Consider the following 27,071-nt stretch of genomic DNA (forward strand, 5'->3'; position numbering starts at 1 on the left):
CCCTGTAAATATCTTCTTCCAAATGAGATATTGCACATTGCAGTGACCCAGCTTTGGACTATTTCTACCTGTTCAACCACCTTCCCCTCCCCCTGCAATACAACTACCTCTCTTCAGATCTCCACCTCCCACAGCCTCCAGATTAAGAAGTCTCTGTATCCTGAACATCTATCTGTGAGTAAATTATCTGTGATTTATTCAATAAAAGAGACTTCATAAAATAATAGAGACTTCAGGTGATTGCTGGGCCAGGGTTATGCTCCATGATATTGGGGCTTCTAATTACCAAGCTCCAAGAGTCATGACACCACTTGTCTCTGAAACATGCCTAAAAACTTAATTATCCATTTGTGTATCTAAAATATAAACTTCTACATAACAGATAAGGTGAAATTTTGATTCCATGTGTCCCAATGAAATGAGAATTTAATTGCAGTCTATTCCTTTATTACACAAGGCTTCCTAATGCAGATTACAACAACATATCTCAAACAATCAATTATTACCTGAATTGGTTATCACTCTATTTACCATTAACTTTCTCTTTCCTTCATGTACAATTTCTCATTCATAATAGATTTTCTAAATGTTAAACATCCATAGCTATCCCGGTATGTTTATGCTACTGTATTGTAAAATTGGATTCTTACAACAGATTACTTTCTAATGCATTATTGTTTGTTATATGTCCTATTGTAAGCCACATTGAACTTAAAGGGATATAAATGTCACAAATAAATAAATACATACATTTAAGATGAACCAATCAGGAAACCACTGAAATTTGGTCATCTGTATTTGTACAGAACAGTGTAGAAAAATGAGCATAAAACACAGAGCTTATAACTGTTGTTTCTACCAGCTATAATAATTTTAAAGCTGTTTTAGCAATATTCAATTTTTATTTCACGATATATATCTACATATGGGAAGCTTTCAAATAAATAAAAAAAGCTGTAAGGAAAAAAAACAATCTTTTGTCCTCCACCTTTTAAGGCACTGCCTATCCAACTGGATCAGGTTTAGACTTCTTACAGATGACCAAGCTTAAGCAGTCCGTTATTTCTAATAATCTTTTGCTATTGTTTCCTTCTCACCCAGTACTTCCCTCGCCCTTAATTGTCTTGTCTGTCTGTATTTTTAGATTGTAAGCTCTAGAGCAGGGACTGTCTCTCAGTATCAGGTGCGCTGCGTGCGTCTCGTAGCGCTATACTACAAATGCTAATAATAATAATTGTTTTGGGTGAACTAAAACGGCGGCAAGCTCCGCCTACTGCCAGCAAGCTCCGCCCACTGGCTTCAGCCCGTATAATGGACTTGATAGGAATACGCCGTCGTCTCTTATTTTCTTCAACCTCCTTGGTTCAGCTAGTGGGGCGAGGAAGGAAGTCGCTGCGGTGGGAGCCAGTGAGTGATATAATCCAGCGGATCAGCCGCTTCTAACATATCCTCCTGACAGCCCCAGAGCTCGGGGAATGCTGAGCGAAGCGCCCCGCTGTACGTAGCCCTCTCTGGCCCCTGACCGGCTTACCGGGACATTCCCACCCCTCACCCTCCCCTCTACGATCGGCGATCTGACACAAACCTACCCTCTGGGGGGTAGTAGAGGAATTGGGGGAGGGGTGGAAGGAAGGAAGGAAGGAAGGAATGATCAGTTTTCACTTTTTCGTTTATTGGGCAACGTGATGCATTCGCTATTTCGCAGTGGATTGGAGTCAAGCTGAAGGGTAAATATTATTCTTTCACCAAAGGAGAAAACAAAATATCATTTTGCAGGAGACGGTGTGAAACCGCTCTTTATAGCGGTTCTTTGGCCAACTGTGGCCAAAGTGGAGGGGTTGCTCCTTTCGGGTACGCGGTTTAGATCCGCGGGATCTGCAGGGTCAACAGGATCCGCGTTTTACCCGAAGCCCTCCAGGTAAGCCTCTGAGCTGGGCATGTACAATGTTAATGTCCCGTGCCAATCCCAGCCTTCTGAGAGACTGTCCGGGGGGGTCTTTTGCAGATGCTGCTCCAGTTTGTTTGTATTAACAGAATTTTAAAGTCGGGGGATTTTTTCGGTTTATTGCACCCATTCGGTTAGAATAGTGATAACCTCCTAGTGAATTTGGGAAAGGAACTCCCCCAGCTTCGTCCCTCGACTCTATCGTCGTGAGTACACGGGTATGTGTTTTCTGTTACATGCTGGAGCCTCTAGCCAGGGCTTAAATTAGTCTTCCTTCTCTTTACAGGTATGAAGGTAAAATAAATTCCACTTTGATCAGGAATGGCCTCAGTTAGTGGACCCTTGCAACTGTGTCTGTTATGCGCACTCTGTAAGTACATTTTTAAACTTCTGTTTAGCATAAGAGAGGAGGGGGCATACCAAGAAGTGAAAACCAAAGGAGCCCTTTTACTAAGACGCATAGGCGCCTATACGAGTATAACGTCAAATTAGAACTACCGCGTGCCCAACCGGTAATTCTAATTTTGATGCGCATCCAAAATGCGTGGCAGAAAATTGAATTCTATTTTCTACCGCGTGGCGCAAACCAGGTGGTAATGGCAGCGTACGTGCGCTGACAATTACCGCCCAGCTGACACGTGTGACCTTACCGCTTAATCCATGGGTGGCAGTAAGGTCTCAGGCCCAAAATGGATGCGCACTGATTTTTATTTTGCCGTATGTCCATTTTTGGCAACAAAAAAAGGCCTTTTTTGCAGGTGCGCTCAAAATTGGACCTGCGCGCGTCCAATACTTGCGTCTACACCAGCGCAGGCCATTTTTCGGCACGCCTTAGTAAAGGGCCCCAAAGTTTATTACTTTGGGAGCTCTTTATCCTGGGTTCTTGTGTATTGCGTGTTTTCATTTTATGAAAGTAAGAGCTGTGCACCATCAAGCAGTAATGAATAACATACTGATGCAAAACTGTACTGAAATCCATTGGCTGTTTTTCACTTTGACTGTCCAATATCTAATCAGTGCAGGCACTAGGGATGTTGCAGTCCTTTTCACTCGTAGCCTGTTCTGCAAATATTTCTGCGTATTAAGTAGAGCTGTACTGAATATTCATATTCAGTTCGACCCCAAATACATTATTCATATTCAGCCAATATTTATTTATTTATTGGGATTTATTTACCGCCTTTTGAAGCAATTCACTCAAGGCAGTGTACAGCAAGAATAAGTCAAACATAAGCAGCAGACAATTACAGCAGTAAAAATATTCAAACAACAATACGAAGTATGGCATAGTATGCTATATTACATACAGAGTGGAGGAGTGGCCTAGTGGTTAGAGCACCGGTCTTGCAATCCGGAGGTGGCTGGTTCAAATCCCACTGCTGCACCTTGTGATCTTGGGCAAGTGACTTAACCCTCCATTGCCTCTCATGTACAAACTTAGATTGTGAGCCCTCCTGGGACAGAGAAATATCCAGAGTACCTGAATGTAACTCACCTTGAGCTACTACTGAAAAAGGTGTGAGCAAAATCTAAATAAATAAATACCTACACAAAAAAAAACCCCATTTTAATAGACAGCATAGGGTGTAAGCAAAGATGTAACATATAGATAAGAATAACTAATAGTAATTTAAATTTGAATACAAATAAGCCAACACTTCTGATTTCATTTTGCTTCATTTATTGTTATGTTAAAGGTTAATGTCTCGTATTCCTCAAAATATAAATGGCACATTCTGAGCGCACAAAAAACTTTTCTGAAACAGTTTTTTTAAAATGTTTGATTATTAATTTTTGCTGTGGGTTGTGTTGTTTGTTGTTGTTCGTATTCGGATGACTAGTAAAAAATGCTATTCGCTAGTATTAAGGGCCTGATTTCACATCCTTCCTGCATCAATACAGGGCCTCCTAGATGGGAAATTATACAGTAGTTGTGTGTGGTGGAGAAACCTAGAATACTGTGCTCACCTCTCTGGGGCCAACTTGTGAAAGCGTGGACTTCCCATGCAGCTTACCTCAGCTTCTGCATTCAATTTTGTGTGCTACTGTGATCACCTTGTGTTAAGCTATGTGTGAAAGACTCGCTCTGACATCAGAGCACAGTTCATTTTAAATGCCATAATGAAGATTATTAGCTATTCAGTACAAATACTGAAGACCAGAAGGCTGAGCAAAGGATTTTCTAATGGTAGAATCAAACATATAAACGGCGAGTGACCGTACTCACTCGCAAATGCGCAGTAGAGACTTCCCTCTCTGCCCTGCCCCCGCGTCAATACGTGATGACGGGGGCGGGACAGAGAGGAAAGTCTCTACTGGCATGCTGCAGACGTCTGAACTGCTCCCCCTCCCCCCCTCCCCCAGAGTCGCTGCCGCCCCTCCATCTGGCCCGAGCTCTGTGAACTTACACCACCACGCAGCAGCAGGCACATCAGCAAAGTTGCCGTCGGGCTTCCTTCTCTGCCTTTGTCCCGCCCTCGCTGACGTTACGTCACACGAGGGCGGGACACAGGCAGAGAAGGAAGCCCGCCCTGACGGCAGCTTTGCTGATGTGCCTGCTGCTGCGTGCTGATGTAAGTTTACAGAGCTGCTCGAGCCGGGTGGAGGGGCGGCGGCGGCGACTCCGGGGGAGGCGGGGCGGGGCTCGGAAACCCCCCCCATTCCAAAAATAGCCCGTTTTCATGGGCTCAACGGCTAGTCTTAATATAAGCTCTGAGGAGAAGTTTAACTACTTCTGCAGTCAGTGCCAGTGAAGATTTCTTGCCTGTTTCTTTTCTTTACTGCAAGCATACAGGACCTGCCACATTTTTTTTTCTGGGCTTAAGGAGAGAGAACACCACCGTGGCTGGGGCTAGGAAGAGATGCTGCTCTGGCCAGAGCTGGATTTTAGGGTAGGGCGAGCCATGTGATCACCCTGGGTTCCATACAACCAGGGGTGCCACCAGCAGCCCCGAACTTGGTCTGGCACCAGAAAAGGAGAGAGTTTGAAGAGGAAACCTCCTCTACTACCCAATGAAAATCTACTAGTTGCCATTGGGGTGAGGTAAACGTTCAAAACATCCCGCAGCCTCTCTGGCCTTGCCGTGGCTGCTTCTGACTCTTCCAGGTTATTACTATTGCACTAACACAAGCAAAAGTTGGCAGAGGGACTGCGTGAAGGCCTCTTACCTCTGTGTGTGGGGATCAGTGACATTGCCCAGGGCAGTACCTACACCTGGTCTGGCACTTGATGCAGCAGTCTAGAGCTTCCCATTACTTTTAGGCAACATAGAAGCAGAGAAGAGAGAGGAATGAAGTTAGGGAGGAGGAGAGGCAGAAGCGAAGCTAAATATGGAAGAGCAGCCAGAGGGAAGGAAGAATCTCTGGAATGTAGGTGTAACAAAGGGAAGGGGGAGAGTGAGGAAAGAGAAATGGAGCAAAGAAATAAGAAAGGTGGCAGAAAACCCCAAATAACAAATAAGCAAAAAATAAAAGAAAAAGAACAGACAAAGCAAACAAACTGATCACAATACAATTGGGAGGAAACTACAGCCCAGATAAGTGTATTGATGCATATTATAATAAGTACACAAGTATTGCCATACTAGGAAAGACCAAAAGTCCATCGAGCCCAGCATCCTGTTTGCAACAGTGGCCAATCCAGGTTACAAATACCCGGCAAGATCCCAAAAATGTTCAAAACATTTTATACTGCTTATCCAAGAAATAGTGGATTTTCCCCAAGTCCATTTAATAACAGTCTATGGACTTTTCCTTTAGGAAGCCATCCAAACCTTTTTTTAAACTCCGCTAAGCTAACCGCCTTTACCACATTCTCTGGCAGTGAATTCCAATATAAATATAAAAAGTCTATGAAAGTAATTTAAAGTTAGTAAATGAAGGTTTTCTGACTTATGACGATTCTGCACCTTATCCCAATATAGCAGATAATGGTCTGCATAGGATAGGAAGCAGTCGGCTATCCGTGCGATGCAATCCAGGGCGAAATGCAGAGAATCTGAAGTCTCTCCTCCGAAAAGTGAAGAGAGAATCTTACTTGCCTTATGAATAAATTGAAGGGATTTCTAGCAGAAAGTACCAATAGAGTGATTAATATTCTATAGTACTGCAATTATCGCGTGCAAAAATGAGGCATTCGAAATTGATAGGTACTGTATAAATTGAATGCAGAAAAATGGGTAGAAATTTCTAATACAATCCGCTTATATCGCGATGTGATTCTTTGAACCCGAGCACCGCGTTAAAACAGGGTTAAGCTGTAATTACATAGGTAAAGTAGAAAGTCTGACGTTCTAGATACTCATTTCATAAAAAGGGATATCAAAGCGGTATACAATAATGTCATCTTATCAGATTCCAATATCAAAACAAAGCAATCCAGATAACATATTTGGAGAAATTGCCTCAACACAAAACACCAGAGAGACACAAAGAAAAGAAGTGATTAGCACACCAGTGTAAAACCTGGTACAATAAACAATACTCTATACAACTAAATTGCAGTTTTCTCACCACTATTATCTTCTAGGGGAAAAGGCCTCAGTGGCTTCATAGCCTTAATATTGGGCATATTGAAAGCCTCACAATACCACCATCATCATCAGTTTGAAAAATCCCCTATTTACTTAACCCTTTAAAGCAACATACTTTCGTTATTATAACTTTCAGTTTAAAAAAATCACAATGGCTAATCTTTTTTATAAATTTTCAAACGTTTAATGTCTTTAAATATTTACCCCCAGATTCTATATTTGGCGCCTAAAAACTCTGCGCGGAACTAAGCATATTCTATAAGATTTAGGTGTGGTGTATAGAATACTCTTACTCGATACCGTAGCACCTAAATCCACGTGTGCCCGTTTATGCCAATAAAAACCTGGTGTAAATCCACACGCGTAGATTTAGGTGCACCGACCCGTATTCTGGAATTACGTGCATAAATTTTGGCACGCCCATGAAATGCCCATAAACGCGCCGCTACGCGCATTTATTTTGAACTGCGCACTTTGCAATTTAGGCATAGTTCTTTATAGAATACACTTAGCGATTTCCGCGCATACATTATGATAATTGCCAATTAATGCTCAATATTGCTTGTTTAGTGCTGTTAAAAACGCTGATTGGCTTGTTACACCATTTAAGTTACTCGCGTATTTCCGTGCAGAATCTAGGCACCATATATAGAATCTGGCTCTTAACGTCTTGACTACTTGCAAAGGCAAACTTACCTTTTCAGGGCACACTAGACTCTACGGAGCCGTCCATATCACCGATGCCAGCTTCTTCAGGAGCCTATCTCTTTTACTAAGGCAAATCGCCCTCAATTGCCACTCGGAAACTTTGTTCATGAAGGACCGTGCCTGATTGGGCACAGACCTTCATGACCAAAGTTTCTCAGTAGCAATTGAGGGCGATTTGCCTTAGTAAAAGATTTTGGCCGATAGGCTCCTGAAGAAGCTGGCATCGACGATATGGATGGCTCCGTAGAATCAAGTGAGTCCTGAAAAGGTAAGTTTGCCTTTGCAAGTAGTCAAGACGTTAAGAGCCAGATTCTATATATGGCACCTAAAAAATCAGCGTGGAACCCGGTTTTGACTAAGTGTATTCTTTAAGATTTACGCGCGATATATAGAATACTCTTAGTCGATGTCATTGCACCTAAATCTGCGTGCACCCATTTACACCAACGAAAACGCGTAAATCCTGGCACATAGATTTAGGCGCACTGGGCCGTATTCTATTACTGCGTGCATAAATTTTGGAACGCCCACGAAATGCCTATAAACACACCCCTTTTGAACTGTACGCATTTATTTTGAACTGCGCGCCTCACCGTTTAGGCGCAGTTCATTATAGAATACGCTTAGCGAGTTGTGTGTGTAAATTGCAATTATTGCCAATTAGTGCTCATTATTGCTTGTTAAGCGCTGTTAAAAGCGCTGATTAGCTTGTTAAGCCTTTTAAGTTACCCGTGTAGTTTTAGAATATGCCTGGATTTCGGCATGCAAATCTAGGTGCCTTATATGTAATCCCCGTTTGAAAATTTATAAAAAAGATTAACCACTGTGATTTTTGAAACTGAAAGTTATAATAATGAAAGTATGTGACTTTAAAGGCTTAAGTAAATAGGGGATTTTCAGACCGATGATGGTGGATTTATTGTGAGGCTTTCAATGTGCCCAATATTAGGCCATGAAGCCACTGAGGTCATTTCCTCTAAAATATATATAGTGGTGAGAAAATTATTTAGTTGTATAGATTAGTGATTAAGCACATCCACGTTCGAAGTCTCAAGTACATCATAGATGAGTTGCTGAATTCTCAATAATGTGTCACAACTATCTATAAAGGCTTTAAACTTTACTAGAGAAAATCTCACTATTCTGAATATGCAAGTAACTGAGAATGTGCTAAAAATAAAAAGGAGTAAAAGGACTTTAGTGGCTTAGATCACATCTTAATGAGTCTTTGGACTAATAACCGGCCAAATGTCTTCATCAGTCCTAAAAAAAAAAAAAAAACCCTGTATAGTTAATGTTTAATTTATTTTCATTTTTCTTGTTACATTTTTTCATTCATTATTATAGTCCACACTCGATCAGGTACTTATCTGAAATATATGCTGCCCTACGCTAAGTTGCTATTGTTTCACATTGGCTTCTTCAGGAGCGTTAACATACAGCGATTTCAGTACCTCCGCCGTGCAGTATGTGCAAGTCCTTTTTCCTCCTTTTTATTGTTAGCAGATTATTTGTTCCTTGCATATTCAGAATAGTGAATTCACAATAAACAATACTGCAGATCACAAAAGGGAAAATGGATCTGTAAAACTTCCGAACCCATAACTGGCTTCATCAGAAAAGCCTTGTCTTTAATCCTATCTTGAATCTCTTGTAAGAGAAGGATATAACACACAACAGCACAGACCGCAGCACACGCATTCAGTATGATCTCATGTCTCTGTTCTGCTGAACCATGGCGAAAAATAGAGCTGAAAAGTCATCGGGAAAACTTGTTTTCTTTGCTCCTATAATGTTGTCTGGCTTCTTAGTTTTTTAAACATTTCTGTGCCTGAGTAAAAGTTATCTCTGATTCTGCTATTTATTTTTTGACGTTATATAGTACAGAAGCTACAAAGTAGTAAATTTAAAACTAATCGGAGAAAATATTTCTTCACTCAACGTGTAATTAAACTCTGGAATTTGTTGCCAGAGAATATGGTAAAGGCAGTTAGCTTAGCAGGGTTTAAAAAATGGTTTGGCCAGCTTCCTAAAGGAAAAGTCCATAGAACACTATTAAAATGGACTTGGGGAAAATCCACTGCAGAAGAAAATGTTTGTACTTTTTTGGGGATCTTGCCAGTTATTTGTGACCTGGATTGGCCACTGTTGGAAGCAGGATGCTGGGCTTGATGGACCTTTGGTCTGTCCCAGTATGGCAATACTTATGTACTTAAGTGTGTATCCCAACAAAATAAAGATGCGAGTCAGTCCACCGTTCTTCACAATTTAGTGTGATAAACTTTTTACCTCCAATTTATGCTTTTATTTTTTTGAAATAAATATAAAGAAGGAAAAAGACTTGGGTAGCCTTCTGCCATCATATAAAAATGAAAGACCTTACAAAGGTGTCATTCATCAGTGAAAAAGTGCCATGAAAGGTTGCACATTGAGCATCGCTGCTCTAGAGACAGTGAGACGGCCAGGACAAGAGTACATTTTGTGTTCAAATTGTTTTCTCCAGTGGTGAAGGAGATTTAGATGGTATCTTAAAAACTGCTGGTAATCCCCTTAAAACCTTGTTTTTTTTCCCTGTTGGACACTTGCTCGGTCCGTAGGTCATGTAAGACTCCTTTGAACGAATGTGCCCACACACTATTGTCAGAAAAGTTATTTCTCACCCTTTTCTTTTGTTATGTACCCAACTTCCTTACAGAGACTTAAGGATATCTTTTTAAAATAGGAGGGTGGAGGGATCTGAGTATGTTAGATGATTCATTGTGGAATTGGTCTCGTTCCTGATTTCTGCCTTGTTGAATGTCACTGGAATTGAAAAACAAGAGGGGAATAAACTTCAAAGGTTATGGTTGGGACTTATTTTTTTAATTTCAACACTGGGAATAAGTACTGTGAGAGGAGGATTATATTTGTCTTTCCACATGTGGTGTTTTCCTTGTGTTTGAATTTTACTATTAGAGATTATGGCTATAGTGTATATTTTTTTTTGTTACATTTGTACCCCGCGCTTTCCCACTCATGGCAGGCTCAATGCGGTTTACATGGGGCAATGGAGGGTTAAGTGACTTGCCCAGAGTCACAAGGAGCTGCCTGTGCCTGAAGTGGGAATCGAACTCAGTTCCTCAGTTCCCCAGGACCAAAGTCTACCACCCTAACCACTAGGCCACTCCTGGGTGAATTTTTTTTTCTTGTTAAATTGGTGGTGGTATCCCATGTCTTTAAGGGCTGGAGTGCAGAGCTTGTCCTGTGGCTGGGTTTTTTTTTTTTTTTTTGGGGGGGGGGGTAGCTGGCAGGAGGGGAGTATGAAGAGCTGGCAGGGAGGACAGGCAGTGATGTGGTTCCTGTTGCTGCTGTGAAAAGGCTGGTGCAGAGACTAAGGGCCATGGTGGTGTTCTTCGAAGGAGGGGGCGTAGCCACCGGGATTGATGGTGAGAAATGAAGTTAGGTTACACAGAGTCGCTGCAGTCCTGACTGGGGAAAGTAGGCAGGCACACAGGTGTTCTAGAAACAGAAGACAGACAGACTTTATTTATATAGTATTTATATACTGCTTATTACATAACATAGAGGGGCATTTTCGAAAGAAATGTCCAAATTCCGAACTGGGAAGTAGATCATTTTCTAAAAAGATGGATGTCCATCTTTTGTGTTCGAAAAACCATGGACGTCCTGTGATTTGGACGTTTTGCAATTTGGACGTCTTTGATTTTCGGCCATTTTTGGAGAAAAAAAACGTCCAAGTGTAAAACTTCCAAAATCAAGCCATTGGGACGTAGGAGGAGCCACCATTTTTAGTAAACTGGTCCCCCTGACATCACAGGACAGCAATAGGGCACCCTAGGGGGCACTGCAGTGGACTTCATAAAATGCTCCCAGATATACATCTCACCGTTGCTCCCTTACCTTGTGTGCTGAGCCCTCCAACCCCCCCCAAAACCCACTACCCCCAACTGTATACCACTACCATAGCCCTTACGGGTGAAGGGGGCACCTATATGTGGGTACAGTGGGCTTCTGGTGAGTTTTGGAGGGCTCACAGTTTCCTCCACAAGTGTGACAGGTAGTGGGGGTATGGGCCTGGGTCCACCTGTCTGAAGTGTACTGCACCTACTACTAAACTACTCCAGGGACCTGCATGCTGCTGTCATGGACCCTAGTATGACATCTGAGGCTGGCAAGTAATGTTCTTAAACACACTTTTGGGGGGTGGGAGGGGGAGTAAGGGGAGGTCATCCCTGATTCCCTCCAGTGGTCATTTGGGGCACCTTTTTGTGCCTTATTCATAATAAAAACAGGTCTATCTCAAATCATCTAAGTTTTAGTGCTGGACATTTTTGCTGAAAGAAGTCCAAGTCTTAGGAACGCCCAAGTCTCGCCTTGAACACGCCCCCTTGAGATTTGGATGTCCTTCTGACGGACTTCGGAGAAAGACGTCCAAAATGAGGTTTCGATTATACCGATTTGGCCGTTTCTGTGAGATGGACGTCCAAATGCCGACTTATGTCACTTTTTCGACGTCTGTCTCTTTCGAAAATGAGCCTGACTGTAGGTACAGTCCATCCAGTCTGCCCAACAAGATAAACTCATTTTACATGGTATGCAATACTTTATATGTATACCCGAGTTTGATTTGTCCTTGCCTTTCTTAGGGCACAGACCGTAGAAGTCTGCCCAGCACTGTTCTTGTATTAAAAGTTCTGAAGATTCTGGAATCCTAAAGCGTTACAAGATTCCAGAATCCCAATTAGTAGCAACATTCCATGTAGAACACCAAAGAGTAACATAGTAAATGATGGCAGATGAAGACCTGTACGGTCCATCCAGTCTGCCTAACAAGATAAACTCATTTTACATAGTATGTGATACTTTATATGTATACCCGAGTTTGATTTGTACTTGCCATTCTCAGGGCACAGACCGTAGAAGTCTGCCCGGCACTGCTCTTGTACTAACGTCGAAGCCCCTTTAAAATTTACACTCTAGCCCATCCCTATCTATTTATTGGGCAAGAGCTGGGTAGCAGTGCCACTGGTAGGGAGAGCGTCATCTGAATTCCTGGCGCCATTAAGGGGTAAGGGCGGTGTTTTGCATTGCAAGGCTGAGGGGGCCAGTGGCGGACCTCCCACAGTACACACACTCCCCCTGCCTTCTCTGCGGACTGTTTTCTACAGTCTCCTATTGTTTTTTCCAAATGTTGTCTTTCCTTTGTTTTAACTTTTGTAGACCACTTAGATAAATGTTTTTTTTAATGATTGGTGCTATATCAAATAAAGATGAACTATGAACTTGCTGCTGGCATATCTCCATTACAGTTGTTCTTGGGGGGGGAGGGGGGGTTATTGTTTGATTTGTTTTGCTTATTTGTTTGGTGTTTTCTGCTGCCTTTTGAAGTCTTAGCTGTATTTCCTCTGTTCCTTTCCTCACTCTTCCCTTCCTTAAGCCAGTGTTCCACAGTTTCTTCCTTCCGTTTGGCTGCTCTTTTATTTTCTGTTTTCACCCGCACCACAGTGACTCTCAGCCCAATGCTGCCCAGTATCCCACGGCAGCCTTGCAAAGCTGACAGAGCAGTGCAGGTGTTCAGGCACTGCAAGTTTCAAACTGGCTAAAAGCTATGTGGAAGAAAAGCAAATAGATATCCATGAGGTGGCACCACCCACAAGACTCTGGGGTAAATAGGAGGGGTTAAAAAAGGGGGGAAAGACAGTTTGAATGGGGATAGAGGTAGAATCAGACTTTTGGAAATTGAGACTGACTGAGATGAAGGTTGAAGGAGAGTGTATTTTTTTGAAAGTGTGTGGGAGAGAGGAGCTGGGGGGGGGGGGAGAGTATGTGAGGGAATGAGACGGAGAAGGTAGGGTGGGAGGAAAGACTTGATAAACAGAATATGTAGGGGAGTAAACTTTGTTTTAGTTATGATTCAGTCTTAATGTTCCTGGGTGTCTGTGACGACATCATCGGAGGCGACACCCCACCCCCAACTAGCTGTGTCATTGGAGCAGGGTTTCCCTCTTGCACAGTGTGGGTCATTTTGCCTGGTGATGGACTTGGCTTCTCACCTTAATGCTTGTTTACCAATCCTGTTTACAAAAGTGACCCCTGCTTGTAAAATAGTGGCAATCATTGAGTTCGGGAATAGAATTGTTTTACAGTTGTGGCTGAAAAAAAAAATCTTCAGGCTTGGCAATATTTATCTGCTTTTTCTTTGATTTCTTTGAACAGTAGGGACAGGTTGACTATAGTTAACGCCTCCGAAGTGTTAGGCTTCATACTTGATTCAGCCTTAACTTGTGAGGCTCAAATTAATAATTTGTACAAGAAGCTTTTTTTATGTTAGAATAACTGAAGACAGTTTGCCTGTATTTTTATTAAAGATAATTTGCAGTTTCAGTACAGGCCTTGGTTATTTCTCAATTGGATTATACTAATGCAGGGATTTCAAATACATTGATGAAAAAAATTGCCAATGACATTGTTTTATTTTCCTGTTCCAGATAAGAACATAAGAGTAGCCATACAGGGTCAGACCAGTGGTCCATCTAGCCCAGTATCCTGTTCTCCAAACAGTGGCCAAGCCAGGTCACAAGTACCTGTCAAAACCCCAAATTGTGGCAACACTCCATGCTACAAATCCCAGGGCAAGCAGTTGCTTCCCATGTCTGTCTCAATAGCAGACTATGGACTTTTCCTCCAGGAATTTGGCCAAACCTTTTTTTAAACCCAGATACGCTAACCACTGTTACCAGATACAGCAGTTGAGAGTGTTCAGTCAGTGGAGTCTCATTTTTGTAAGATTCAGTCCTGGTTAAGGATGAACTAAGTCTGAATGTGGCAAAGACCCAAATTTTGTGGTTGTCGCAGGTGGGTGAGGTTTGTCCTTTTTCGGGTTTTTATTTGGATTCTGTTTTTGTGCCAGTGTTGGATTCTTTTCGGAGTTTAGGGGTGACCTTAAACACGACCTTGTCAATGAAAGTACATGTTGGGTCAGTGATTCATGCAGTGTTTTTTTTTTAAACTGCATTTGGTGACTCTGTTATGAGGTTTTCTTTCGGAGCAGAATATTCATGCAGTTTTGCAAAGTTATGTGTCACAACTCTGACCCCTTTGGGGATAAAATGGTCTAGACATGTCTGATTAGATTAGACTAGACTAGGCAGGGATACAGACACCTGATGCTGGAGATAGGAGGTTTAGAAGAGAGTTTTGTTTTATTTTGTTTTTTGTCATCAAGCAGAATTGAGTCAGGCATACAAGAGAGCGGACCTCTTCACACATCACTGGGTTGGAACAGCTGTAACAACAAAATGTAAAAGCAGGGCTGTGGAGTCAGTACACCAAACCTTTGATGACTTATTTTTCTGTCTGATTTTGACTCTTACTGTGTGTAATAAATCTAAGAGAAATTTGATTTAATTACAGAAACATAGGGTATTTCTTTATGTACAAAATTAGGACTAATAGACCACAAAGCATATCTATTTGACGTTTGAAAAAAGAACCTGAGCAAAGAAAATGTGTAAGTATAAATGATAAACTTAACAATATAGTATATGGTAAATTTTATTTTGAAGTTGAGTCGGTACATTTTTACTGACTCCGACTCCACCCAGAATTTCTTCCATCTCCATAGCCCTGTGTAAAAGTTCTGAGCATGCCCATCCTTTCTGTGTACAGAAATCTCAGCGCGTCCGTTTTTTTTGTACCCTGCTGCAGGGGCGTAGCTACGGGTGGGCCTGGGTGGGCACAGGCCCACCCATATTTGGCTCAGGCCCACCCAGTCTTATGGAACACCAATCAGCTGCCAGCAATCCTGCACAGCTACACGCAGTAGTCCAATCGCATTAGTAAATGTGCAGAAAGCAGTGAAGCACCTCCTACTGCCTTGCCTTGCTTTGTTTTGCTTTGTTTCCTGCAATCGGGAGTCAAGCATCGGATAGGAGGGGGAGGGGAAGAGGCTCCACTCTGCATCGCTCCGCACTGCACCCTTCTTATGGTGGTTTACTTCTCTCTGCTGCTCTGTCTCCGTTCCCTACGGCTGCCTGCTGCCTCTCCTCTAGCATATACTAACTTACGCGGTCTGCCCTGCAGTGCATGCATCGATCTGGCCAGGTTTCATCTCGTCGTCTCCAGTGAGCCCCCAGCCAGGACCCAAGGGGTTGAATTCAGAGCAGGAGGCAGCATGGCGGCAAAGGGTTGAGGCCACGGACTCAGAGGTTGGTCTGTTTTCCCTCCCTCGCGCACAGCCATAATCCCCGTGCACTCGGGGTAGGGCAAATGGGCCTGTGGGCTGCTGCATCCACGTTGTCCTTCTTTATTGTTGGTGGCGTTTTTGCTTGATCTCGCTTGTATTTTTAAGCAAGCCGGCTTGTGCAGTATGCGGATGTACACAGAGAAAGTATAATAACGGGATAACTTTTCGTGGGTAGAGTTGTGATCATCAGTGTGTCATTTGGAGAGGCTGCTTGTGGGGACACCCTAGCACGTGATGTATTCGTGTGGAGATATTTTCCTCCTGGTGAAGGGCCACTAAAGCAGACATTATGAGAATCAGGTGCTCGACATTCAGAGTTTATCAATCTATTTATTTACTTATTTTATGACATTTTTATGTATGTAACAACCAAGATATGCACTAAGGGATATGAATTGGGTTGATACATGAGAGCATTTGAAGTCTTTTTTTTTCCTGTGTCTGGGTCAAGGGAGGAGGATGGTTTGTGGGAACTTGCTCCTTTTGTTTTGTGGGGTGCGGTGGTATATTATAAAGGTGCACTTAATATTGTTTATTGCTGCTATTTAAGAGAGAAATATTGGGTGATGGGGCAGAGCTACCATCATACAGAAGTCAAGGATCAGTCTGGGTGTGTGCCAACATTTTCCAGTTCTGTAAAGTCTGTTTGGCTGTGAAAGGCATATATATATTTGTATATTTGGGGGGGGGGGGGGAGTTAATCTTTGTCTCCCAGCTCTGTGTTTGTATATAGATGAGTCCCAGGAATAATGGTGGCTAAGGGAAAGCAGCGGTAAAACAGTTGGAGCTGAATGACACTTATGCTTTCCAAATGATGATGCCTAGCTTGATGGGATGTCCTTGTTGTAAGACCAGAGTACATAATTTCTTAGCTTCTTGCCTCAAATTAACCAAGGAGGAACAACTCTATTATTCTGTCTCACTGTATTTCCAGTTTTAGCACAGTAGAAGTCATCACAAGTGGAGGAGTGGCCCAGTGGTGGACTTTGGTCCTGGGGAACTGGGTTCGATTCCCACTGCAGGAACAGGCAGCTCCTTGTGACTCTGGGCAAGTCATTTAACCCTCCATTGCCCCAGGTACAAATAAGTACCTAAGCCACATTGAGCCTGCCATGAGTGGGAAAGTGTGGGGTACAAAGAAAAAAAACCCCAATGGACTGCATTAGGGGTTTATAGCCCATGTAGTTATGTTTAAACAAATGAGAGATCTGCATGAAAGAAAATATTTTTATTATTTTGACTTATGAAAACCACTTGTACCTGAAACATGTTCAAAATTGAATAATCCATTTGTACAAAAGAGATGAAGTGAAGATGTGAATCCATATGCCCCAATGAAAGGAGAGTTTCATTTTAATTCAATTTAATTTCTTATAAAGCAAAGTTTGAAGGATGTGTGCCATTGCTGTAATTATTTTTACAGGATACTGTGATGTGTGTTTAGATGTTTGCCATTATAGTAGACTTATGTCTTGTCGAGTTTAAGTATTGCTTGTCTAGTAATTAATATGCAAAATTGTATGTATGTTCTATACACTATTAATCAGAGGGTAGAAGAGACCAATTTAAATCACATGAGAAGAGACCTTTCCTAGGGGTGCCAGCTAGAGCATACACTATTTAGCCAATAGCACATTTAAAGCTACCAATTACACAGGTATGCGTACACTTACCTGTTGCTTTTCTGTCCATTTACAGACTCAAAGTGGCATATACTCTGAAGCTTTGGGTGTGCAATTGGTTGGGTGGTGTGTGTTTTGGCTGGCACTTTTGGGAGAGGTTTCTTCTCATGAAAATTTATGTATATAACAGTTGTAACCTGCCTAGAATTGTGGGATAGTGCAGGATTGACATTTTTTAATTTATTTAAAAAATTTCTGTGTTCCATAAAAGTATGTATGTGGTTTATGTTGATGCAGGCCATCTGTTGGGCAGATAATTTTGTCATCAAGTGCATGCTAAGGCATTATTTAGACTATCCCATGAAACATGACTCATACCTATATACATAGTGCCCACCCATATTAGCTCTGGGCCCATCCAAAATGTCAGGTCTGGCTACGCCACTGCCCTGCTGTTTGTGCAAGAGGTTGTGTTATGACATTATTCTTCGTTTTCCCATTCCTAAAAATGAAGTCATGGTTGGGTCCTTTCCTGCAACATGAGAGAAAAATCCAGAACTTGTTTAGGTTCTGACCATAATGAAGCTGAACGTAAGTATTGTAGGGTTGTTGCAGAAAGCTATCACGTGTGATTAACAAGCATTCAGTATGTTTGTTTATTAAAAACTTGCTATACCCACATATTCCCGACTCGGGGATCTAAGCAGTTTACAATTAATACTAAAACACTTGAAAGGGAAAGGAACTCCATCATAAAATAAGAAAGTTTAAAACTAACATTCAGAGTAAAAAAAAAAAAACAATTAAAAAAAAAAAAAAAGACTCTGGGGCCCTTTTACTAATCTGCATAGGCGCCTATGCACGCCAAACGCACGCCAAATTGGAGTTACCGCCCTGTAACCATGTGGCCATTGCGGTAATTTCAATTTTGGTGTGCGTCTGAAAAATATTTTTTATTTTACGCGCGCCAAGTGGCATTTGATGCGCATAGGTCATTACCGCCCAGATTCTTTACCGCTAGGTCAATGGCTGTCCTTTATTCTCACCTATTTATTCCCTTACCCTTAATTGTTCTGTCTGTTTGCTAGTCTTATCTAGATTGTAAGCTCTTTGAGCAGGGACTGTCTTTTTGTGTTTGGTGTACAGCGCTGCGTATGCCTTGTAGCGCTATAGAAATGATAAATAGTAGTAATAGTGGTAAGGTCTGAGACCCAAAATGGACGCGTGGCAATTTTGATTTTGCTGCACATCCATTTTTGACAAAAAAAAAAGAGGCCTTTTTTACAGGCGCGCTAAAAAATGGATCGGCATGCGCCCAGAACCCACGCTTACTACCACAAGCCATTTTTCAGTTCACCTTTGTAAAAGGACCCCCTCTGTAAGCAAACCACCAGCTGAGACTCAACAGGAACCACCCTGAAACGCCAAGGAGCAATAATGAGCTTTAAGAAAGGATATGAATCGGGGGAAAAAGCGAATATGACCGATGAGAGAATTCCAGAGAGTAGGTGCAACAAAATTAAAATGCAGTGACGAGTAGATTGTAACCGGGCCTGACGAGGCTTAGGTAGAACCATACAATTTTCATCCAAAGAACGTAGTGCACAAGAAGGAGTATAGGGAATAGTTAAAGAGGAGAGAGAAAGCTTATCACTTGGGTAATCATAATTTTGAACATAACTGGATAACAGACTATAAGCCAGTGAAGATGAGAAAATAAAGGAGTAACATGATCGGATTTCCCAGCTTTGCAAAGGAAGCAAGCAGCACAATTTTGAAGAGTTTAGAGTCCTTTGATTTGTGAAAAGGGAAGACCAGCATACACAGAATTACAGAGAAAAGCAGTGCTCGCAAAGCAGAAAGCGGTTCACTACGATAGTTATTAACTCATGCGGTACACGGTGATGCACACCATATTAAAATTAATTATAATGAAGCCATTAAGTATTCCTCCACAAAGCACAGGAGTAAACGGGATTTTAAAAACATTTGCACAAAGTGCAAAATTCACCACCAGATCCGTTGGCAGCATAGAAGGGTTATTTGAGAAATGCCAATTTTGGGGACGTACTGCAGGTTTGGGTTTTTTTCTCTGACCATACAGTGGGGGAAATAAGTATTTGATCCCTTGCTGATTTTGTAAGTTTGCCCACTGACAAAGACATTAGCAGCCCATAATTGAAGGGTAGGTTATTGGTAACAGTGAGAGATAGCACATCACAAATTAAATCCGGAAAATCACATTGTGGAAAGTATATGAATTTATTTGCATTCTGCAGAGGGAAATAAGTATTTAATCCCTCTGGCAAACAAGACCTAATACTTGGTGGCAAAACCCTTGTTGGCAAGCACAGCGGTCAGACGTCTTCTGTAGTTGATGATGAGGTTTGCACACATGTCAGGAGGAATTTTGGTCCACTCCTCTTTGCAGATCATCTCTAAATCATTAAGAGTTCTGGGCTGTCGCTTGGCAACTCGCAGCTTCAGCTCCCTCCATAAGTTTTCAATGGGATTAAGGTCTGGTGACTGGCTAGGCCACTCCATGACCCTAATGTGCTTCTTCCTGAGCCACTCCTTTGTTGCCTTGGCTGTATGTTTTGGGTCATTGTCGTGCTGGAAGACCCAGCCACGACCCATTTTTAAGGCCCTGGCGGAGGGAAGGAGGTTGTCACTCAGAATTGTACGGTACATGGCCCCATCCATTCTCCCATTGATGCGGTGAAGTAGTCCTGTGCCCTTAGCAGAGAAACACCCCCAAAACATAACATTTCCACCTCCATGCTTGACAGTGGGGACGGTGTTCTTTGGGTCATAGGCAGCATTTCTCTTCCTCCAAACACGGCGAGTTGAGTTCATGCCAAAGAGCTCAATTTTTGTCTCATCTGACCACAGCACCTTCTCCCAATCACTCTCGGCATCATCCAGGTGTTCACTGGCAAACTTCAGACGGGCCGTCACATGTGCCTTCCGGAGCAGGGGGACCTTGCGGGCACTGCAGGATTGCAATCCGTTATGTCGTAATGTGTTACCAATGGTTTTCGTGGTGACAGTGGTCCCAGCTGCCTTGAGATCATTGACAAGTTCCCCCCTTGTAGTTGTAGGCTGATTTCTAACCTTCCTCATGATCAAGGATACCCCACGAGGTGAGATTTTGCGTGGAGCCCCAGATCTTTGTCGATTGACAGTCATTTTGTACTTCTTCCATTTTCTTACTATGGCACCAACAGTTGTCTCCTTCTCGCCCAGCGTCTTACTGATGGTTTTGTAGCCCATTCCAGCCTTGTGCAGGTGTATGATCTTGTCCCTGACATCCTTAGACAGCTCCTTGCTCTTGGCCATTTTGTAGAGGTTAGAGTCTGACTGATTCACTGAGTCTGTGGACAGGTGTCTTTCATACAGGTGACCATTGCCGACAGCTGTCTGTCATGCAGGTAACGAGTTGATTTGGAGCATCTACCTGGTCTGTAGGGGCCAGATCTCTTACTGGTTGGTGGGGGATCAAATACTTATTTCCCTCTGCAGAATGCAAATAAATTCATATACTTTCCACAATGTGATTTTCCGGATTTAATTTGTGATGTGCTATCTCTCACTGTTACCAATAACCTACCCTTCAATTATGGGCTGCTAATGTCTTTGTCAGTGGGCAAACTTACAAAATCAGCAAGGGATCAAATACTTATTTCCCCCACTGTATGTACCTGCAACTTGAAAAGAAAGAACAGAGGTAAAAGTGGCTTCACTGTGCTTGTGTCCAAAGAAAACAAAAGCACCCACACACATTGGCACATGTTCTGCACATAAATATTAGCCCCACAAAAATGGTACGTGCAAGAAATATTTGGGAGACTACTATTTATACACAGTATGATGTTCTGGCTCATGGCACTTTCATTGTCTTAAGATAAGCACACAGTGAAGCTTCCCTTACTGCAGAATCTTTGTGCTCATCAGTCCAGCAGGCTTTTCCTGTTTAGCCTGCAAGTTCTCTGTGCTTTGAATTTGCATCTCATTAGCTTACAGCATCGCCAAAGAATATTTTCTCATTAATCTCATAGTAGAAGCTGCATGCTCAGCCATTGGCACCCGTCTGTACCTTGTGGCTTTCTGCATTGACGCCTATGGTTGTAGATCTTCACAAGATTGCCTGTATTGACTTTCGAACCGCTACAAAGCGGAGAAGAGGCTTCTGCAGAAGACAAATAGACTTCATCTGTACAAAGATCAGCTGGCTAAGCACATTCCAGCAGGTCCTCCTCTATGACATCCCTTCCATCTCCCTGCGCATTGATTTTAAAAGTCTAGCCATAAAGGAGCAACACCAGAGATCTACGAAAGCAGCATGAAGTTCTTTGGAGGTTCCTGGGCCCAAAATATGGTCGTCTTCAGCATGCTTACACGAGCCTGGCGAAGGCGTCCTCCACAAATCCTTCCAAAGAGCAGAAGCATAAGCACATCAGTGCTGATATCAGCCTGCACACTTCGGAATCGGAGGCCCAGTCCTCAAGTGGTTCAAGGGATTCCTCACCACCAGATCCTACCAAGTAATAACAGATGCCGAAAGATCACCTCCATGGACACCGGAATGCAGAGTTCCTCAAGGATCCCCCATCTCACCTACCATCTTCAACCTAATGATGATACCACTAGCCAAACTATTAGCCAATCAAAACCTTAACCCTTACATATACGCAGACGATGTCACAATCTACATCCCGTTCAAACATAATCTAAACGAAATCACCAACGAGATCAACCAAGGCTTCAGAACCATGCACACCTGGGCAGATTCATTCCAGCTAAAACTCAACGCAGAAAAACTCAATGCCTAGTACTCCTCAATACAACACAAACAACTACTCCACTATTACCACACCATACTGCACCCTTCCTATCTCAGAAAACCTGAAGATTCTCGGAGTTACCATCGACCGAAACCTCACTCTCGATATCCACGTGAAGAACACGACAAAAAAGATGTTCTACTCGATGTGGAAACTCAAGAGTTAAGCCTTTCTTCCCAAGAAACATTTTCCGTACCCTGATACAGTCTATGGTAATAAGTCACCTGGACTACTGTAACGCTCTGTACACTGGCTGCAAAGAACAGACTATTAAGAAACTCCAAACAGCCCAAAATACCGCAGCCAGACTCATATTTGGAAAAACCAAATACGAAAGTGCGAAACCCTTAAGAGAGAAACTTCACTGGCTACCACTCAAGGAACGCATCGAATTCAAGATCTGCACGATCGTACACAAGATCATTCACGCAGATGCCCCACTTTACATGTTTAACCTAGTGGACCTACCGCCCAGAAACGCCAAGAGATCAGCCCGCAAATTCCTCAATCTGAACTTCCCCAGTTGTAAAGGACTTAAATATAAGCAAGCATACGCCACTACCTTCTCTTACAGAAGTACACAGCTATGGAATGCGTTACTCCCAGCCCTAAAAACTATGGACAATCTAAGCAACTTTCGCAAATCTTTGAAGACACATCTCTTCAATAGAGCCTACAAAAAGAACCCTTAAAAACACAAATCACCACACAACCTACCCAAACAGATGATTACACCTCCTACATCACCTTATTTAACACCCCCTTCTCTTTCTTCAAATATCTTCGTCCTACCACCGAATATATCTAAGATCCTCTCATGACTATGTCATAATAACACTCTGTAAACCACATTGAGCCTGCAAATAGGTGGGAAAATGTGGGGTACAAATGCAATAAATAAATAAAAATAAATCTCTGCACAACACAGTCCAGTCCATCAAAAAGACACACCAGGACCCTATTACTGACACATTTCAACCACTGTCAGTGCAGTCATTATGGCACACGTGTAGTGCAGACCACCTGCAGATTGATTTAAGTGTAGGATCTTCTTCGTATCCATAGAGAAGGTACAGTGGAGGAGTCCTCTTGTTCCCCAGTTTAGCCTCAGTCCTCTTCCAGCTGCTCAGACTCCAATGTCTTCAGTTCCAATCTTGTCTGCCTTTTGTAGACAAATCCTCTTCCTATGTTTTACTGCCCCTTCCAGAATATCCTCATTTATTCCTTCAGACGTTCATCAAGTTTAAGAAGTACTGCAAAGACTTTCCAAATGTTCCCAGCTTAGCACAGTGTTATGTTAATCCACTGGTACAGCTCCTCTTCATAGGGCCACTCTGGCTTCTTAAAGTCCCGTAGTACCCATGGCTCTGTGTTTCAAATCCAAAGCCTCAAGGAGAACATTCATTACCTTGTTCCTCCCCCCCCCCCCCCCCCCCAAATGCTCTGACATCTTGCAAAGTGCATCAAAGAGTTTTTAGATCTGGATTTCATTCTTCCTGAATCATTTCTAGAACTAGGAATATTCTATAGGGATTCTGTCAGTCTCCACCCCCAGCATTGAGATTCATTTAGCAATATTGTTCCTGCTTCAGGAAGCAGAACCACAGGCAGATAGGGCTTTTCAAGTTCATAGAGACTCCGCAGGCCACTGATGCTGTTCTAGTTCATGACTTTCTTCAAAAACAGCAACGTCGTGTGGCTGATCATCCGGCCTGTCTACAAAGAGATGGATGGGAAGTATAAGGGCTGGGTTTCAATAAAGTACAACCCTCATACTCCACTATTGTGATTGAGAAAGCCAGAAAGTGGAGAAAATTTTCTAACATGCACCCTGGTAATTTGGGAAAGAAGGTGTTCTGTGGGACAATGCTATCTGCCCATATTGCTACTCATCAACTTTATATGGTGTAACATATGTTTGTTTGCATTTTTCAGCAGGTATGCAATAACAATAGCAAATATTCCTTTCCTAGCTAAGTTACTGGAAACGGTGGTGACTGAGAATTTACAGAGTTACCTAGATGCCCACGATTTATTACATCCGTCATAATCAAGTTTAAAGAGAGACTGTTATCCACTTTCATTCATAACATATATAGCTATCTGGGTAGGCGTAAACAGCCATGATTGTGCAACTGGATATTTCCATTGCGTTGGTCTTAATTGTGACCTTTTGAAGATTTGACTTCAAAATCTAGGGATAGCTGGTGGTTTTTAAATGGCTTTCTGAATATTTGGATTGTCGCTTTTTTCGAGTTAACTGGAATGGTGGGCTGTCAGACAAATGGAAGATGGAATGTGGGGTCCCTCCGGGCTCCCCACTTTCCCGTATTGCTCAAGATATTTTTAACAGACAAGAGAGGCAAGGTCTTGCACACAATCAAAGAAAGGTCCAAACTGAATAATTTATTAAGATATAAAAGCCAACATGGCCATGTTTCAATATACACCTCTTCAGGAGTTATATACTGTGATGATAGTATCTGCAAAACAAGAATTCATACATACATTGCATTAAAGTAATGTTCTGGTCTAGAACTGAGTAAGCGGAGAGTGGGGTCTTACTTGCTGACTGTTATGACCTCACCTTGAGTATTGCATTCAATTCTGGTCGCCATATCTCAAAAAAGATATAGTGGAACTAGAAAAGGTTCAAAGAAGAGCAACCAAAATGATGAAGGGAATGGAACTCCTCCTATATGAGGAAAGGCTAAAATGTTTAGGGCTTTGAAAAGCTTCAGCTTTGAAAAGAGATGGCTGAGGGGAGATATGATTTGAGGTCTACAAAATCCTGTGGTGTAAAATGGGTAAAACTGAATTGATTTTTCACTCTTTTTCATAAAAGTACAAAGAGCGGGGGACACTCAATGAAACTATATGGAAACACTTTTAAAACAGATAGGAAGAAATTTTTGTTCACTCAAAGAAAAAGATCTGGAACTCATTGCCGGAGGATATGGTAAAGGCAGTTAGCGTATCTGGGTTTAAAAAAGGTTTGGAGAAGTTCCTGGAGGAAAAGTCCATAGTATGCTATTGAGACAGACATAGGGAGGCAGCTGCTTGCCCCAGGATCGGTAGCATGGAATGTTGCTAATAATTGGGTTTCTGCCAGGTACTTGTGACCTGGATTGGCCACTGTTGGAAAAAGGATACTGGACTAGGTGGACCATTGGTCTGACCCAGTATGGTTATTTTTATGTTCTGATGATATTTTGGTAGTTCCTGTTTTAAAGTCTCAGAATAGTGCTTAGTCTTTTAAATCAATGTTTCTTTTAAATCAGTATGAAATTAAATCCCGAGAGAATGAATTTACTCTAATGTTGAAAACTGTCCCGTTTATGGTTTATTAAACTTGACTAGCCATTAAGCCCGTTAAAACAGGCGCGTATTGGAATGTTTTTTTTCCCAAGGCCCCCCTCCCGTTGCAGCTGCAAGGCCCCCTGCCATCCTCCTTCCCTGCCAGCTCCAAGGCCCCCTCTGCCCCTCCCTCCCAGCTCCAAGGCTCCAGTCCTCCCCCCTTCCCAGCTGCAAGGCCCCTTGCCCGCCCTCCCTCCCTCCCAGTTCCAAGGCCCCCTGCTCTCCCTCACAACTCTAAGGGCCCCATTCCCTCACAACTGTAAGGGCCCCCCTGCCCTCCCTCCCAGTTCCAAGGCCCCCCCCGCTCCCCCCCCCCATGCCTTCTTCCCAGCCAGCTGGAAGGCCCCCTTCAGTCCAGCCCTCCCAGCTCCAAGGCCCCCCTCCTTCTGAGACCTCCCATGTCCCCTCCCCCCCCAAGGTAGCCGCCCCCGCCCCCCCCTTCACCCGGCCCGGGCCCTCTTCGTTATTCAACTTACAGCACCGCCAAAACAGCAGCAAGCAGCAGCTCCCGTTGGCCTTCCTTCACTGCCTGTGCCTCGCCCTCGTGTGACGTCACGTCGGCGAGGGCGGGGCACAGGCAGGGAAGGAAGGCCGACAGGAGCTGAAGCTGAGCTGCTTGCTGCTGTTTCGGCGCTGCTGTAAGTTGAATAACGAAGAGAGGGCCCGGGCCGGGTGAAGGGGGGGGGGGTGGCGGTAGCGGCTACCTTGGGGGGGGAGCGGTAGCGACGTCAGCGGTTCCCTCCCTCCCCTTCCGCGCAGTTTCCCTCTCTGTCCCGCCCCCCCTCCCCTCGTCATCACGTCTTGATGCGGGGGCGGGACAGAGAGGGAAGTCTCTACTGCGCATTTGCAGGTGAGTCGGTCACTTGCCATTTATAGGTTTGATATGCAATGCCACCCCTTGTAAAGGAAAAATTGGAACAGTTTACAACATAAAATTAGTGGATACGTTAAAAATATTGGGTTAGCTAACAATGGAAGAGGGAAAACAAGTTGGTCCCAGGACCGAGGATCGAACGGCAGAAAGGATGCACTCCTGCCACCCGCACATGGCAGGGTCGGCCCTGCCTTCTTCATCCCAATCAGCCCTCCCAATATGGAGATAAAGCAGCATTTAATTTTCACCCTATTCAAGATATATTAATTGCAGGAAGAAAATCATCTACCAGATGTACCTATACACCTTTTAAGTGGAAGAGGTTTTCCATTTGGTCATGATCCCATTTGCTGTGCTCTTGACATCATATTGCACTACCTATACCATTTCTATGTTTTAGGGCACCAAATGACCTTTATCGGAGTGCATCTCAGCTCTGTCTCAGACTAGCATACCCCTGTCGATAGACTTCCAGCTTCCTGCTGTTCTGTGTTGATTCATGAAAAGGCTTCTTCATATCAAACCATCATTACAGAAGCCTCCTTACCCATGACATCATTGTTCTTATATCTCTGATGAAGCTGCTGTTTGAGCTAATGGAATCTGCTTCACTCAAGCATTTTTCCTAAAAAGCGCTCTTTTCAGTAGTGGTTACCTCAGAAGAATATGCAAACTTCAAGCTCTAGTTACTGAATCCATCAAAGTCTACATAGCTGTTTATCTCTCCCGACTTTAGCAGAGCTGGCAAACTATTAGCAAAGAGAACTTTGGCAAATTGGTTAGCATCCTGTACGTAATTCTGTTAAGCTGGATTTCCTATAACCAGTAACGTCATAATTGATTATAGTTGAGGCATCAGTCTGTGGATTGAGTTTTTGGTTGTGGGCACTCATCCTAGAGTTGAAATAGAGGGTTTACCTATCAGGCTGGATCTAGTGCTCAAA

General features: G+C 43.0%; 1 protein-coding gene across 1 annotated transcript in view; it reads left to right on the forward strand.

The window, feature by feature from the left end:
• The first annotated feature begins 1,415 nt into the window (after positions 1–1,415).
• LOC115469737 (interferon alpha/beta receptor 2-like) overlaps positions 1,416–27,071 on the forward strand; it is a 96,279-nt gene continuing 70,623 nt past the window's right edge. The window contains 2 exon segments of the mRNA XM_030202524.1: positions 1,416–1,727; positions 2,232–2,315. Of these exon segments, the coding sequence (XP_030058384.1) occupies positions 2,267–2,315 (49 nt within the window). The 5' untranslated portion in view covers positions 1,416–1,727; positions 2,232–2,266.

This window comes from Microcaecilia unicolor, chromosome 4 (assembly GCF_901765095.1).
Source record: "Microcaecilia unicolor chromosome 4, aMicUni1.1, whole genome shotgun sequence".
Taxonomy (NCBI): domain Eukaryota; kingdom Metazoa; phylum Chordata; class Amphibia; order Gymnophiona; family Siphonopidae; genus Microcaecilia; species Microcaecilia unicolor.